General features: G+C 40.9%; 1 protein-coding gene across 1 annotated transcript in view; it reads right to left on the reverse strand.

The window, feature by feature from the left end:
- Positions 1–18,134, reverse strand: part of COL4A6 (collagen type IV alpha 6 chain) — a gene marked incomplete at its 5' end in the record, with an annotated part of 144,246 nt that overhangs the window by 17,336 nt on the left and 108,776 nt on the right. The window contains 14 exons of the mRNA XM_067304442.1: positions 366–527; positions 748–969; positions 2,101–2,208; positions 2,611–2,682; positions 6,356–6,539; positions 7,779–7,958; positions 8,938–9,098; positions 10,039–10,143; positions 12,133–12,282; positions 13,109–13,219; positions 13,931–14,000; positions 15,453–15,506; positions 16,800–16,844; positions 17,784–17,843. Of these exons, the coding sequence (XP_067160543.1) occupies positions 366–527; positions 748–969; positions 2,101–2,208; positions 2,611–2,682; positions 6,356–6,539; positions 7,779–7,958; positions 8,938–9,098; positions 10,039–10,143; positions 12,133–12,282; positions 13,109–13,219; positions 13,931–14,000; positions 15,453–15,506; positions 16,800–16,844; positions 17,784–17,843 (1,684 nt within the window). The remainder of the gene's footprint in view (positions 1–365; positions 528–747; positions 970–2,100; positions 2,209–2,610; positions 2,683–6,355; positions 6,540–7,778; positions 7,959–8,937; positions 9,099–10,038; positions 10,144–12,132; positions 12,283–13,108; positions 13,220–13,930; positions 14,001–15,452; positions 15,507–16,799; positions 16,845–17,783; positions 17,844–18,134) is intronic.

An 18,134-nucleotide genomic window follows, 5' to 3' on the forward strand; every position in this document is an offset into this window, starting at 1 on the left:
CCAACAGTTTTTCAATCTGCCAAAGCCATATTTCAAGCAATCTTATACATTAGAAATTAATCATCATGACAATGGGAAAGGAAGATTAGTCAATGATACAACCAGCATGTAAAAACAGAAATGTTAAGAATATCAAGACATTTAGGATGCTTTCTCCTGTCTTTCTACTGTGCTTCTTATAGCCCATGTGCACCATTTCTAGGCAGAAGTCTAACAGTTGGAGGCCAAAGGCTCAGATTCTGCACTCAGTTACCCCTAACCAGGGGCAGGAGTTCCCTCCTAGCAACTGCCAAATCTCTCCTGCGCCTCCTTGACATTGTAGTGTTCAGCTCAGCTACTTGTATTTGTCTGAAGACATTACATACCTGGTGCTCCTACAAGGCCAACTGATCCCATGGGTCCTGGTTTTCCCTTAATGCCAAAAGGGCCTCCAGGACCAGGAGGTCCCTGCAATCCAGGGATGCCCGTATATCCTGGATTACCCTGTTCGCCTTTAATACCCAGGAGGCCTGGTCTCCCATCTACCCCTGAGAACAGAGAGGTGGGAGGTTACAGAACAAATAAAACAAAATTCTATTAATTAAAAAGTGCATTTTAATAAAAGCCTTTGAGTTGCACTAGATTCTAAGAGAAAGTCAGCAAATCCCTACCTGTGAGCTGCTAAAGGACTGCTAACACAGTATCTTAAAAAGAAGGAAAAAGAGAAACAGTCTGATATTCCTAGAAATAAACAGTATCAGTGCTTACCTTTTGGTCCTGGAAATCCAAGATCCCCAGTCAGCCCTTTATCACCTGGGAATCCAGGTCTGCCAGGCTCTCCCTGGGCTCCACTCTCAGCACCAAATACATCTCCAGGAGCTCCTTTAGTTCCAGCTAAGCCTGAAGCACCCATCTTGCCGGGTAACCCATCTGTCCCATCCAGTCCTGGAAGTCCTTGTGACCCCTGCTCTCCTCGAGGCCCAGGGAAGCCTTAGAGAGAAAAAGAGTAAATGTTACTCAGCAGAAAGATGGGATATCTCCTTTCAGTAACTTTTCTAACAAAATCAACATTTTTTACAATTTCCATGCAAGAAAAAAGTTGTTTGGGAAGCTGCAAAATGTTTTGGTTTTGAATTAGAAAGAATGACTGGAGACAGAAAGTGATGAAACTGTTTAAAACAAAATATCAATTCAAAACATTTTTTTTTTTAAATAAAAGAATAGTATAGGAGCATCTTGGAGCTGCAACTACAAGTCTCAGCTTTACAAGTACTGGTTTCACTAGATAGCAGACTGGGCAAAAAGAAAAACGAAGGATGGACATTTCAGGGTACAGGTAGACCTTATTTCACTAGCACCAAAGCTGCAAAAATGTTATGTTTATCACGCTTTTCTTACTCTGTCCTCTACGTCAGACAACTTCTGTCACTGTGGGGCAGAAGACACTGGCAGCCCTGGAACACACTGATACAAAGAGCACTGAGACGTCAGGGCTCGCCCTCTGCCATGGAGACACTGAGCAACACTGCTCTGTGGATGTGTCACACTGCTCAGTGGTCATTTCATGAAATCAATGACCCCGTAAGGATGACAACCCCACTTAATGTAGTGAAAGGATAAGAGATTTTCACAGCCATATCCACAGAGAAACATGATGGATACATAGCAACCTGGCTTTAGAAATCTTCCTTCATGACCCCTTGCTCTGTATTTACTACGACCACCAGAAACTCCCACAGCTAAAACAAGTTCCAAACACTGTGTAAAGAGTGCCTCTACCAGAGTACCACATGGCTTAAAACCAGTTTTACACTAAACTTGTAGTTCCTAAACTGTAACAAAGCACATGTTGACAGTCTTTGGAGAAAGAAATTGTGTTGATTGTCTTTTCTTCCAGCAGTGGTATAACATTAAAGGCAGCTAACAAGTACATTGGACATTTCTCTTTTCTTCCAAGTTGCAACCACTTTTAAGTAACGAGATTGCATTTGGAAGGAGACAGTGGAGCATTATGACTGTACCAGGTGGAAGAGCGGCCTAAAAGGTTAGTTAAACTCTTTCGATAAAATATTACACACATCCATCAGACAATAAAACGAACTCCAGTAACTTCCCTCTCACCTGGTCCCCCTTGCAGGCCTATTACTCCTGGAGACCCTGGCTGTCCTTTTGATCCATGTAATCCAGGCTGCCCTGGAATGCCAGGAAAGCCTTTGCTGCCTTTGGAACCTGAGGATAAAAGTAATATTAATCACTGAATAATGGAAGACACAAATACAGCACTGTAAAACAAGATCAGATCTTCCCTGCAAAGCTAGCACTGAAACACTCTCGGGATGCACCAATTTAAGCTAATTAACATCTCAAATCCATGACTGTTTCATCAGCTACATGAACACAGAAGAAGAGGATTTGTGTTGAGAAGCTACTTGGAAGGGAAAGGCTGCAGCTCCTATGATCCTCCATGGCATTGAAGCCCAGCCCCTTTGAAAAGAAAGAATACTCTTCTGTCAGTTAACTCAGTGGAACAGCTATCACTCGGAGGGGATTAACTGGCAGGTATTCTCTTCCTTGAGGAATAGGTGCTCCTGGGCAGTCAGCCAGTGCATTACAATCAGTTTGTCTCCATACCTGGCAATCCTGGAAAGCCGGGAGTCCCAGGGGGACCATATGCTCCAGGAACTATACAGGGCAAGGTGATACCTAAAACAAAGAAACACTGAGATTGCACACAGTCCCTTCAGAGAGATGGTCAGAACGGGAACACCTAATACCCAGATGTTTTTTTACAGAACATATCACAAGTAATTGTGAGTGAACCTATGCACTTCAAACACTGCTGACATCTCAAATAGTTTGATTTTAAGGAAAAGAAAACATATTCTGAGCCTGGGGATTTTCTAATCTCAGCCTTCCTATTGACTTACTGTGTGACCTGTAAAGGGTAGCAACTGCTGCTGTGGACTACTTGTAGAGTGATATCCATGGCTTCCCCTCAGCAACTGGTCCCCCCAATGCTAGGGACTACGCAACAGGTATCGAAAAGGCACTCTGCGATTCAGAGAAGTTACGGGCTGGGCAGAGAGTTGTTGAAGTCAGTGGGAGCTAACGGGTGTTCCTAACTTTGAAAAATTGAGGATGTTTTCTAGCTTTATATAAGCAATACATTATAGTGTGAAATTCTAAAATAAATGTACACATGCAAAATAAAATACATATTTATGAAATATTGATAGGTGTTTAGAAAAACTGCCACCCACAAGTTTTGGCCAGAGAAATGTGGAATACTGAGGATTGTTTATTTCTGCCTGTTTCTCCAACTGCTTCTTCTACGGTCTGTCAGACTAAGCAATAACTACATGACTATTAGTAGCAAACAAGATTCAGCAACTGCAGAGCTCTTTGCATGGCTTCCACCTTTCATAGAAAGGCTGTTTATATCAGCAACCCCTTTTCAGAGGAATGAAGTTTATGCGGCATTATCAGAGTTGCCACCACATCAGATTTACCTCAAAGATCTCAAATACTTTTACCATTCCTCTTGGTAGGTCACGGACAACTTGAAGTCACATTAACATAAGCACAGTAATGACTATCACAAAAACTACCTCAGGCCCTTCCCCTCCAGAAATGCTTCTGGTTACGTCAGCAGGAGTCTGCGCTAGGGCTACAGAGTTAGCACCTACACTGTAAGAACTGGCTTAGCTAAAACTATCATAGATGAACTTTCTAAAATGAAAATATAAAGGACTAACTTTAAAAGCTGTTTAGTCAGAGAAACTACATATGAGAGTTAACTGCTAAAGCAAATCTACGGAAGAGAGGTGGTGTTTTCACTGCTCCTTTGAACACTTTTGTATGCAGAGTGAAACAGCCACTTAACTACATTGTTGCCTGATACTTGCTAATTCAAACCTGGCATCAGCTACATTGCAGATTAAGGATGAGATAACAGGATATCACAGTTAAGTTATTTCTCATTTCCTTACAACTCTCTTTGCAAGATCCTTCCCTATTCCCAGACTGAGGTCTGTCTTTGAGACACCACCTCCACAGGCACTGTATAATAAAGAATGACATTTTTCAAAAAGAGGGAATCCAGGGCAGCAACTGGCATGGAAAGGAAAGTTTAATTAACACTGCTATATTCACATCACATGGCTTTAAGGATTTGCTTATGTAAGCTTTCCAAAAACAACATTGTACAATAGCATGTTCCACATTTTATGTTATTAACTAGCAGTAGAATGGTTGAACAATGGATATTTCATCTGAGGATAACTGAAGGGCAAATGGGAATGTTTCCTTATGTGTTCTGCAAAATTATGTAAGCAAGGCTTAATGTAAAAATTATATAAAGAAAACTTAGTGTTCCCCAGCTACCCAGTACTCTACTTCTTCACAGTTTTCACAACAGTACCCCAGTGTCAAGGAAATTAACAATTATGAAACCACATTTCTGGGATAAAAGCAAAAACTATGGGTAATTCCAGTAACATTTTTGAGTAGTCTCAAAATACTGGGTAAAACACTCCAGCTTTTTATAAAATACTGCATTAGACTTTTTCAAATGCAAGAGTGTTTTACCGTGTTTTACTGCATGTGGCATGGACTTGAGCAAAATTCCTTGGTGGTGTCTTTGGCACAACAGCTTCAATAGGTCATAGTCTCTTTTTAAACTTTTTTCTCATTTTCACAATAAGGCTTTTCAATATGGGCTATATACGAAGTGATTATTTCTGCCACCCACACACATTTCTTTAATATTATATGAAGCTTATTATATCAAAGGGTCTTTTTTAATATATGCAAATGATTTCCTACTTTTGAGTGGATGCTGTATTCACAAGTTTTCTCACACATCTCTGAACTGGCTAATGACTTATTCACACTTTCCTACATATTCTGACTATAGATACTCTTCTACAACAGGTCACTCATTGTTAGAAAAGCTTTGAGGTAGCATTCATAATAAGCTGACTTCTGATGTGCTCCACAGAATACCTAGAGTTCTCATGCACAGAGCATTTTACTTCTACTTATCTTACAATGCAATTTAGATTTAGCAGATTTTGTAAGAGACATTTTATGAAGCAAAGATGCAAGCATTCCTAACTATGAATTAGCAAAGTTTTTATCATTTAGCATGTGACTTGGATTGGAAAAAAAGCTTATGTAGTCTGTTCCAAATGGATGTTAATGCCGGCTGTCTCCTTGCCCCATTACAACAATCCAACATGACACTGATGTGAAGTAACATGCTATCCGGTGTGTCTGTACAACCTTCCCACTGCTGTTCTGGCCTAGCTCTCACCTCTCTCTGGGTTTAAGATTCCTCTGCCAACCTCCTCATACTGCAGTGGTCTCACCTCCAAGATTTTTATAAGTGAGGAAACCTATGCAATAATATTATGCTTGCAAATATATTCAGCTGTATTATTGATACTGACAGAATTACAAAGCTAGAACATTAAATAGTCACAGAATGGGAAATATACTGAAATTCAGCAGCAGCTGCTAAGGAAAGATACTGCTTTAACTAAAATTATCTTTAAAAACCCAACACTGAGATCAAGAAATTGAGACTAGTTCAGTGCAGTCATTTTGTTATGAAACCATTTCCCAAATGAAAGGCTGCAAACTATAATTACACATAACTCACCTTGAACTCTGAGAATGAACATGAAACATCAGACATGGAACATCACCAAACCTGTATTTACTGACTTTATCACTTGCCATTATATGTACCTAGAACATGGTATGGCCACATCAGCTGGGCCAAACTATAGTGCCTTGGGTAATAAACAGTCAGGAGCTGATTGCACCAGTCGTATTTGAACTCCTTATCTGACCATCATGATAATGTCTTATTCACCAAAGCTTGTTCATACAATGGACTATAGTTTCTTCTTTAAAAAAAAATAAAAATTTGGACCTCTTCTAATTTCAGTAAGAATAGTTTTGAAAACTGATTCAGAAGGCCCGAATAGCAGTGAGTGACTGTTTTTAACTTGACAATGAAGTAGGCTGTGCTTCTTAAAAAGTTCATTTTAACTGTCTTTCTAATTACTTTTGGTGTAAAGTGGTTCTCCAGCAATAGTCTGTGAGTAGCTTCCTCCAACACTATTAGTATGTGAGTAGTCCACTCAAATATTTGCTGTTTATTATCTGCGTTCTCCTGAGCAGGACAACCTGAGAAAGTAGGGACTACTGTGTGAGGTCTGAGCAGCCCACAGAGCAGTTTCAGTTAATTTACAGAGGGACTTAACGCAAACTTTTGGCCTGGCTGCAAGCACAGCAGGAGGTTGAATGTCATTTGACTTGTAGCAGCTTTGCACCTTTTCAAAATAAGAGCAGATCTAGCAACACCTACCTGGAGGGCCAGGAAGACCTGGTTGTCCTGGAAAACCATCCATTCCTGGGTCACCTGGCAGCCCACGAATTCCACTAGGACCTGGATATCCAATGCCAGGAGAACCAGTCTCTCCATGACGGCCCTTGGAGCCAGGTAATCCTGGCAGTCCTTTTTCACCTGGGAAACCTAGCCCACCATCACCCTGTACACAGTAAAAACAATTACAGCTGAAAATCAAAGAGGTGGAAAGAATGTACACCATTGTCACTTTAAGAAACACGTGTGTTTGGTTGGTTCTGTGCAAGCTTCAAATGTGCCTGGGAAGGTACAAGGAAATCATTGTAAATCATCCATCATTATTTTGAAATGCAGGAAAACCTAGTTACTATTAAAAATAGTATTTCATGTTGTATTTGCCAAAATGTAAGCATTATATACTCTGAAAGCTATTTATTTTCTTTTTAATTGAAAAGATTCTAGTGTGCTTTTTCTGCTTCAAGACATGACTCATAATTATGCCTACAGTGCCTTTTTTTAAGGACAAAATGTAAAACAGCAATAATGCCTGCCCCAGTAGTGTGTTTATCTTTCGACGGGGTAATGAAAGGCAAATGAGTGCCAATTATTAATCTTGACCGAAACAAATTTCTGTTCAGGGAACATTAGTTTTCAGAACAGGTTTTCTTTAACAAAGTGTCTTGCTCAGCACTGCTTAGCTGCAGGTATGTGTAAATCCTACATTAACCATCCCAATGAGTACTTAAAATTCAACCCATATATGGCTCTTGCTTTCCAACCTTCTCCCTCAGCTTTACTTTGTATCTGTGTAAAAATCTGTAGAAAGCAACACAGTTTATTGAAGATTATGTTCCCTGGAGTTCAGAAATATGCTACAGAGTACATAGAAGCTGTACTATAGACAAGCTGCAAATCTTGGTTTGAAGAAGAGCAAAAAGATCAGATCCTAGGTGATAAGCAATACACTTCCTATTCCTATCAGCACTAAGGTCTTCCATCATTGCTGGAGAATTACCGCTGTCATAAAAACAATTCCTAAAGACAAGAGCTGTTACTATTTTGAGGCCAGACAGAGCACTGGAAATTTCAGCATCCTTGCCTTGCACCCTAGATTGTCAATTCTCTGTGCAATCCCTCATTATAATTGCTTTAGTTTTGGCAAGGTTGATGGGATATTACTATCCCATGAGATGCTGGAGGTCACAAATGATATTGGAGACTTTCTCAGTGTATCATTCTGGCCAAACGTGTTCCTGCCATCAGGTCTTCTCTCAGCTAGCTATCATATCCATACAGCATTTTTACGTACTCGGAGACTTACCATAGGGCTAATCAGGACTAGTAAGCCAGGCATTTCTACTGTCTGTGCTCCTTACTGCAATTCTTAAGCACTCTGACTCCTGTTAAATTAATCTGAACTTACTGGAAGGCCTGGAGGGCCTGGCAAGCCTGGAAGTCCATCTCTGCCAGGAGTTCCTGGGATGCCTGAAGGTCCTCTGGGTGCTGTTGCACCACGGTCCCCACGAGCACCTCTGCCTGTTGCATAGGACGGATGTCCTTTTTCTCCCTTAGGGCCTGGAAGACCTTGCTGACCAGCTGAAGCCTACAGGCCAAAAGAGAAAAATCCCAGGCATATGAACATGCAGAGAAAAACCTTTGCTTCTTGGAAAAGACAAATGAGGACAGTACAAAATGACTGGCAGCTAGAAAGAATCTACAAAAGGTTTCCTATTATATATATTACACTAAAAAAAGAAAAGGAGATCTGATTATTTCCAAATGTTTCAATCAAGTCACTACAGCTTTATAATGGCAAGCCAAACCCTGGTTATATAGCACTATACCGACAGCAGTCTTGGATGGCATCTGGCAACAATATATCACCCATGATACAGCAAGGCCCAAGTACTGAGTCTTCCCCCATATTACTTGGTGTGCCGCATTTACTGACACTGATAAAGATACTCTGAAGTCAAAGACTTGTATCTTTGTGGCCTGGGATTTTCAAAAGTAAATACTGTCAATGGGCAATGCTTAGCATTTGGGAAAATCCTATCTGATATGGTTGTTATTTCATAAAAACACAACTCACAACTCTCACTAATGCACTCAGCATGCTGCAGCTGAGAAGGAGACTGCATCTACGGCACACAGTTTTTTCAGCTATCAGCAGAGACATGGAAAGATCTCACCTCAGGTCTTCTCTCCATACAGATGTATACCTGCTTCCCCAGCAAGTCCTTGCTCAGGGAGAACCCTGGGTCGAAAACATGCGTACCTACAGCCAACAGGCCCAGGGATGAAAAACTGCTACTTTTCTTCCTTCAACTGCTAAACATGCAGTTCTCAGAACTTAAGAACCATTTCTTCCCCTAGTCTTTGAACAGGTGTTCATTTCTCTACTTTTAGTTTCTTTTCACAAATCAATTTCTGTTTTATTTTTTTATTTTTTACCAAAACAAGTAGAAGAAATTATGCAAAAAGCTTGTTCTAGTTTGAATGTGATCAACACCAACAGATAGCACATGAGCACTTCTTCTCATTCATTTCATGACAACCAATGTAGACTCTGCCTGCCTTACCGGAGGGCCTGGCAATCCTGGTGCCCCAACAGCGCCTGGGTCTCCTCTGATGCCTTTAATCCCAGGCACACCAAGGCTTCCTGGTGCACCTGGTAAACCTGAGATGCCTTTTTGACCAGCTCTTGTAGCTCCTCCATCACAAGCACAATCACCTGCCTCTCCTGGAAAACACAGTCAAAACCCCAAACTCAGTTTCATTTATATAAAGATTCTTTTCAGTTTCAAGAGATCCAAAAGTAGCATTTGATTTGATTGGGATGAAGACATTCTGACTTGCTATGATTTCGTGCCTACTGTGCTCAGGTGATGCAGGTGGAAAGCGGGCAGAGCTCAGGTTTTGTCCAGGTTAATTTCTATACAATGCCCATCACCACATTACAATGTGCAGCACGAGTCTCAGCACTATGTATTATATCCTGCTTGTTTTCTTGACCTCTTCCCAAAGGTTCAGACTCTGCTAAACAGATGGTTTTAGAGGAGTTTTAGGACAGAAGTCTCATGTCTGTTTTTTTTAAACAGATGGTTTTATGTCAGAGAAAGCAAATCCATACTCCCACTCACAGTAGGTTACACTGACCCTCAGCAGGACATTGTTATATTTCCTGGAATAGTAATTGGGCATGGATCCAAACAATCACAAAGCACAGTGAAGTCTGCATACATCTTGCTTTTTGCTGTTAGTTCTGTCACATGCTAAAACCCAAATTCTCATTATTTTTAGCACAGAAGAGAATAAAATTGAGTTTCTCCGTCATTTCCAGCCTATATTACTAAAAGCAAAGCAGGGCATAAGATTTCATTTTTAAGTCTCATCACACCTTATGGCTTTAAAGCATAACTTGTTTAATTAATTGTCTGGGTATGGGATGTTTATCTGCTTATTAGCCTGAGCAGGAAGTAGAAAATAGGATTCTGCTAGCAGTGCTGGGCACCACTCCCTCTAAATTGTAAAGGCTGTCAGCTCCTTTAATCCATGTCCCTGTGTATGTGATTTGTTATAAAGACATTTCCACCTCCTCCCTTAGGATATTAACTGCATGTAAATATTTTTCTGAGGCCCAGTGATTGCTGAAAGGCTCTCCCAAAGTAAGAGTCAGTTACCTTTGTACCCCTTTGGACCAAAAGCTCCTGGTGGCCCTCTCTGTCCAGGCTCCCCTGGCTTCCCAGGCCATCCATCCAAGATTGTGTCTGGGAGGTATGAAGGGCCTATATGTGGAAAGACCAGAAGCAAACACCATGAGAAGGCTTTATTTCAAGCTCATTAACTATTTACAGTACAATACCAGCTATGCAACTGACAGAAATGGCACTGGCTCAGACTGGAGCTGTGTAAGTTACACAAGTAGATGAATTTGTACTGCTCTGCCACTGCACTTATTTCAAACACTTAACAGCTGGCCAAAGAACTAAGCAAACTGCAAGCAGATCATATAGAGAAGGACAAATGACTTAGTTCATGGCCCATCCCCATCGCACTGTTAGGTAGAAGAGCAGGTGTGCCTTCACAGGTCTGGGAAAAGCTGAGACCCATATGCATAGGGACTACTCTGGAAAGAAGCTGAGAAAGGGATAAATCAGTGTGGTTGCCCTTTTTGCTGGCACAGGAGTTACAATATACGAGCAGTCTCTGCCACTGCTGCTGTGGTAGAGAGTCATTCCCATGGCCACCTGCCTTCTGCAGAGTTCCTCAGCATCTCATCAAGTTGCTGTAGCTCAGGAAAGAGACTAAATGGCAAACTGGGTATGGGGACTTCTCCTTTCCCTCACTTTACGACTGAAGGATTATTCTCTACATCTCTTCATAGGCTGATAAACGCAATGAAACATGAGTCGAGACAGAAAGAGCAGAGAGAAGTTATCTAAAATAATCTATAACTAGTAAGGCTGAAAGCCCTTCCCCAGTGACAGCAGTAACATGGAGTGTCGACCAGCAGGTATCTGATGTTCCACAGAAAAAAACTGCAGCCATCAGCTAAAAACAGCTGCAGGACCCATAAGGACTCCACAGAAGAATAAGCAGGATTTGACTGGCAAACAGTTCTTGATAAAGGAACACTTTCTTCTCCATGGAAAATCATTTAATCAGTCCATGTTCATTGGCTCCATGACTGGAGTGTGACCTGTTTTTGAAAGTTTGACTCTCAAGAATAAGACAGGATGAACTCAGTTCATGGCAGAACATTAAAACCCAGGGTTTGTGCAAAATCAACCCCTTTTCATTTATTATTCATTTTCTGAGGAAAACAAAACAATGTATAGTGAAGCCAATCAGGTCCTCCATACGAATGGATGTGTAAAAATAACCCAAATTTCCTTAGGTCTAAAAACAGCCTCATCGAACATCTTGTCTGACTCCTGGTACCCAAAACACTACTGATATTGGTTCTCCTAAGGTCAGGCATTTACCCTAGGCACTCATAAGGTCATGGTCTCTTTTTTATCTACACCAGTACCATGGCAAGCTCCATTCAGCTTTCCTCCCATCACTCCGCAATGCTTTATTATATAACCTTTTTTTCCCCCAACTGAAACATATTTGCTAGGAGTGAACATCTGAGTTGACTCCGTTTTATCCTATTAAAATGGCACAAATACAGATAATGATGGAAGGCTGTACAGTATAACAGGAGACATCTGAGGATGCTAGCGTTGGGTTAGTTTATTAAATTCCATTTGCTGCATGGCAACCCAGCATTCACTGGGAGAAATCAAATAACTATGTTTTCATGCTTACATCCTTCCTACAGACCATCCACTCAGAAGACTGCTTGTTAATAAATAAAATAATCCAAACTGAGCAGACAGAGCTGGTACTTCATTTGGGAGATGCAGGCCACTAGTACATATTAATCTATGAAATACCAGGTTTGATCTTCAGTATTAGTCCAGTCTTTAGGAGACTAGCCTAGAACTTCAAAGTCCTCTGTGCCACAAATTGTGTCTATATGACCTTGTGCCTCAGTGACTCAGGTCACCATTTTTAAAAGGGTTAGTTCTATTTTCTTACTTCAGAGTATATCTGCTGATATATATGTTTAAGACTTTGAGTTACTCACAATCACAATGGGGTATCAGTTAAGCCTTTAAGATACACAGATGAATAATCCTCACTGGCAAAGAAATAAATATATAAATGATTATTTGTTTTGTTTTACTCTGAAACCCATATAAAAATATATACAAAAATATACATACGTGATGAACCAGGCAATCCTGGTGCTCCTGGTAGGCCTGGTAAACCAACTCTGCCGGGAGTGCCTGGTAATCCAATCGTCGCTCTTCCAGGATCTCCTATTTCACCCTTAACACCTGGAATACCTGGAGACCCTCCAGGGCCCATTGCATCTAGACAACATGGACACAATGAGCAGCTCTCCAGCAGCAAGTACTTTCAGGTATTTTTAACATTATGAAAATTATCATTGTGACCTGAACTGCAACCATGTTAACACAGGACAATTTATAATCACATACAAAGGAGAGCTTATTAATCAGAGCCACCAACTCGCTCCCACTTACACACTCCCTCAGTCTTCCAAAAACTTCACAGGGCAGCATTTAAAACCTGATGAGTTTTTCTGTTTACAGATTGCCTCTGAGCAAATCAATTTCCCTAGTAATTCCTAGTCTCTGGATCATTGCAGGCCAGGACTTCACAGATGACATTCAAGTGAAACAGAACCTTTCAAGTGAGACCTCTGATGGGACAAATGGGTCCCACCTACCCAATTTGTTTTATCTACCCAATATGTTAGTTCTATGCTGCCAGTGTAAGAAGTCATTCAAAAAAATCAAAACTAATTACTATTACTTAAAATGTTCCATTTCTAGAAAAGGTTCTGTCAATCAACTCATCCAAAATAGAAATCAAACAAATAAACAACCTTCTGTATATACTGCTGGACCAAATTTTCACACCTGAAGTCTTGAGATGGGCTGTAATCATTGTGGGACTAATCCTGCTCCCATCCAAGCTTACAAACTTGATTTCCCTGCATGTCATCCCTGCCCCGTATCTCACACACAGACTGCAAATCAGCTATCTGAAGAAGAGAGACACTAGTTCCAATAAAGAGAAACCTTCAACACATCAAGGCTGCTTCCTGAACTTTTATCAGCAACAAACACACAGAAAACAGCCTGCTAAGGACACTGTTAGCAGATGCTTTACCTTGTTCCAGGCCTGGAAACCCTGGAGCTCCTGGAAGACCTGGTAAACCATTGATTCCTTCATCTCCTGGAGGGCCAGGAATTCCTGGGGTCCCAGGATCACCTGGGGCACCTATTGGTCAAATACAGGTGAACAAGGGAAAAAACACATGACAAGTTCTGCTGACAGACAGTTCAGTCAACCATCTCAGCGGCCACTGGTCTCAGTGACAGCAAAGGCTGCAAATCCACTAGCAGTAAGCCTGTTCATCCAAGGTAATAATGACGGGAAAACTTCCTCCTGACCTGTTAGGCATTGTTTCAAACTTGACTGCATGTGAAGAAGGAAGAAGAGGAGAGGACATATAATTTGTCTCCTCATTTTTATAGCTTCAGAGGCTGTTCCCATCCAGGCCTGATTCAGTTGTAGCATTAATTAAGCTCCTTTTCTCAACAACATTATTACCACATTGAATGACAAATATTAACAGAATGACATTCAGAGTACCCATCTCCAAGAGACAAAAGGAAGCCTTTTTTTCTTAGTACAGAGAAGTAAGACACACAGATAGCCTACAGTCAGCCCCCCAGGCATTAAACATGTCATTCCGCCTGGAAACATATTCTGCAAACTGCAAATGAAAGGTTTATTGCAAACTCTGAAGTTAAATACATCGGACCAAATGTATCTGTATGCTAACAATACAGAACTGAAAAGAAGTATAACAAGGGACGGGTTAGATCCAATTCACGGTGTGGAAAAGTGGTAAAATACAGTAATAAGAAAACTTGGATGAGAAAAAGTGCTTTAAAAATAGTTCCAAAACAAAATGAAAATGAATACCTGAAATGACTACACCTTCCCTGTCAATAACGATAGGAGGGCCTGGGGGACCGACGTCACCTAATTCACCCTGTAGAAGAAAACAGATTCACAGACCAATAGATCTTAAAGATGGCGGGGAGGGGGACGACTGCTTGTCATGAAAGCAGCTGTGTTGTGGTAGCAACGTCTGTCATCATTCACCGACATAAGCATCATTCCTTGTCTTGGTGAAGAATTCACTTTGTTCTTTGGCTATTCACAATCATCTGCAGTCATGACTATCAACTCTTCCTGTGGGATGAAACTAATGGCTGATGAACATAGTATTTGCTATTATCTATCCTCTGAATGCATCCTGTTACCTCCACAGGAAGCATGGACACGTGCATACCATGATTACTGGAGACCAATTATCATATCAGCATATTGACCCACATCAGGTAGATCTTTTTTGTTTATCTTGTGGTAAAAGTGAAAGAGCTGCTACAAATACACACATTTTTGAAGCACTCATCACTGCAGTTATCTAATGCCTTTGAGCCCTGAATAACAGGAGATTTCAGGGAATTGCTGGATTCCTCCATAAACTCATTCAAGTGTAAAAAGTGAGTTGTGACAAACTGCAGTATCGTTCCTGTCTCTCACTCTAACACAGAATCAAATCCTTTGACAGAGGAATGGCAAAATCTGACTTTTGTCAAAATCCCCATCAGATTTATATTATAAAGACCATGCAGTCTGCTGAGGGAGTGATCACTTTATTGCTTCTTCCAGTAATACTGCTTTGTGCATAAACCAGGACTACTTTTTCCACGTGTTCTGCACAAAAGTGCCTGTCAGCACTTGCATTTCTCATGCCTGCCAACCATATACTGGTCTTGGTGGCAGATTACAAGTGCTTTTCACAGAGAAATACTACCCTACCATTTTGGCCAAAGATCACTCAATTTCCAGGTACCTGGAAGTCCAAGTTGCGAGATATCCAAAAACGGCTGTTGTGCATTGCATATCTTCAGAATGAGGAATATGGGGATGGGTTGGACCCATTCTTGCACATCTCCAGTATGAGGAATATGGGAATGGGTTGGACTTGTTCTTGCATATCTCTAGTATGAGGAATATGGGGATGAGTCGGACACATTCTTTTCAGACTTGTTAATACTTGTAAAGCTGTGATCCAAGACTTCAGGTAGCCTCAGCAAATCTCTTCCACATCCACGTAGTTCCATCTAATACTGCCTTACCTCTCCAGGAAATACGGCATTGGAGTAAGGATAAAGGAGACAGGAGAGACTACATATACAATTATAAGTCATGAAGTTACATGACTGAATGTTGCAAAGATATTAAAATATCTGAGTGTTCACAATTCAGCAACCATTCATGTTCATCCCTACCAATACAGCAAATGAGGAAGCAAAACGCACCAAAAATTACTATGATACAGAGGTTAAAAAAAGAGATTTGATTGGAGCAATGACACTTATATGCAAATGTCATTTAAAAAGCAGTGCTTTAGTATTTCCATATGAGAAGTTACCTTCGTGCCTTCCACTCCATCATGTCCAGGGTAGCCTGGAATACCGGGATGACCCTGCAAAGTCACATGTGGGAGCATTGTTACACAGTGAAACAATAGGACAGTGGTGTTATTTGTTAGCTGAGACATCTACAGTGCCTGGACTTGAATTCCAGACCCAATCCATTGTCCTATGAAACATCTGCCGAAGAAATAAAGAAAGAGAAAACTTACGGCATAAATTTGTCAGTACTCTTTTAGTCTGCAAAATACCTGAGGTCCTTTAGGCCTCCTTGTGCTGTAAAGATAGTGAGAACTTGTGAGCAGGCATAAGGGCACACACTTCAGGAGGGCACCTTGGAGCTCTCAGAACCACAGATGTTTGAGGAGTGAGGAATTTAGTGTGTCATTTTCCTTGTCCCTCAAACTTTCCCCTCCATTCTGTTCCCACTCCAACAAAACACTGGCACCCAAACATTCAAAATGATGCTGTGAGATCCATCTCTCCAGCTACTCATTTTCTCAGTAGCATTCCCAGGGCCACCAAAAAGCCCTTCTGAGTGTGTGACTGGAAATCCACACAGAACTGATCTGTTGTTCTCTATTGAGCAATACATTGAACTGATTGTACGGACTGTAAGAGCCACTGTCACTGCAGACAAAACAAGATATTCCAAGAGCTTTGGAGCAGGAAGCCTTAATTTTAAACCTTGTGATTCTGAATTCTTGGATAGCTGTAGGCCCTAATACAGCCTATACATAGTATTGTTCAGAAACTTGACATAAATGACTCATTTTTATCATATAATTTTAACATACAGATATGAATTAGAGTATATTGATGATATGATCACCTACAGTGTATTGTGAAAAAGACACCCATCATAAAACAAGTTATATGAGAAAGCAACTGAATTCCAGGCTGTCAGCATTATGGAAAGGCAAATAAAAATTATGGGGCTGAAGGCTGTTTTTCTGAACAACTTGCACTGCTGCATCTGCAAGTGAAAGTGTTTTAACAAGTGTTCAGCCACTTGATCACCTGGCTTTTACCACTTGGTGCACTACATAAAGGCAGCCCCAAAAGGGGAAAAGTGAGAAAGCTGATTGTTCCACGAGGGAATGTACAATTTCCCATCTGCAGATGTGGTCCTCTGAGCATGTAGGGATAACTGGAAAAACTCAGAGTTAAAGGGAACTAGAGTTTTATGCACTTTCTAGCTAGCTTTCACTAGTTTTACAGGGCAGATGTATTCGTCCACCAGAGGAGAACTTGGAATCACTAGGTAAATAAGTCAGTAGATCTTAAGTAGTTAGATGGCTTCTGTAATTGTTAGTAGTACAGTCATAATTAAAAGAGCATTTTACCTTTCTCCCTGGAATCCCATCAGATCCATCCATTCCCAACAGTCCCTAAAATAGAAAAAAATATTTTTTATTACTTAACTTTCAGAGGCTCCATCTCAGTCTGTTCTTATTTTATCAGGCTCCAAAGAGTGAAAAGGTAGAACTTTCAAAAGGAGAAGCTACCGCTGATTTTATATATCATACAAATACTAGCAATCATCATTGAAAGAATTCAGCAGAGTAACTGATAAAACACCTCATATCTTCTTTAGTCATAGTCTGGCTAATCAAGCATTTCAAGTTAAGTAAGTCTTGGTGTGTTATCTTACCGGAAAGTTAGGTAGGTAGTTTGTAACTGTAAAGCCACGAAACTAAAGAGCAGACAAATACTTTCTATCTTGACAATTTGCTGTGCATATGCAAAACAGAATGCCTTGGTCTCCCTGTTGTATATGAGCATCAGGTCTCTGCAGAGTCATGGTGGTCTGAAGAATCTCTCCATGATCGGTGCGTGATTGAGCATGCTGTTAACTCCCACCCTCACTGTCCAGTTGGTCCATATTGCCAGCTTGCTTGTTTCTTTTCCAAATACCTACCTGTGTTTTCTTCTGGCCGGTTCTGGCAGTGGGTAAGAGCTCCCTAAAAGCTCCTGAAAAGCCCTCCTACTATCTTTATTTGGATTGCCTACAAACTTTCTTTTCTGTGAAGCCTTCAAAAAACCTGGAAAAATACAAGCCCTGCAGTATCAAGACTCTACTAATTATTTCTGTATGATTTTCTTGGACTGACTTGTCTGTATTCATCTTTCATCTCACCTTTAGTCTGAGCCTTTTACTGAGGTAAGAACGATCTGTCGGTTCTGTTGCTGTGTGGCACCAGCTACTATGGGGCCAAATCCTATGGCTGGTGTACCTACATGCCTTGGGAAGGCTTCCATTGATGAAAATTCCACTTCATGCAACTATTTTGAGAACATGGATTTAAGGACTTTGTAAAGATACCTACCCTGCCACCTGGCAAGCCAGGGACACCCTTTTCTCCTTTTTCTCCAACATCTCCAAAACCCTGAGGAAAAAAAATCAACATTAAATCCATGATCAGTCTGGAACTGAACAGTACAGCCCTAAGACAGGATGAGCACAAACACATGCGTTAGTGTAAACAGCACAGTAGAGACATAAGGGAACTGACCGATTCCACTGGACCTCTTTCTCCCCAGAGAGAAAATCTGTCTCAAAGAGAGCTGTTAGTATATGTAGTACATTGTCTTCCCCATTCCCCATAACTCCCATCATTTAGAGCACGGTACAATGCAAGTGACTCCCTGCTATAAATAGCAAAGTCCTGCCACTGCCA

This window comes from Apteryx mantelli, chromosome 13 (assembly GCF_036417845.1).
Source record: "Apteryx mantelli isolate bAptMan1 chromosome 13, bAptMan1.hap1, whole genome shotgun sequence".
Lineage (NCBI taxonomy): Eukaryota > Metazoa > Chordata > Aves > Apterygiformes > Apterygidae > Apteryx > Apteryx mantelli.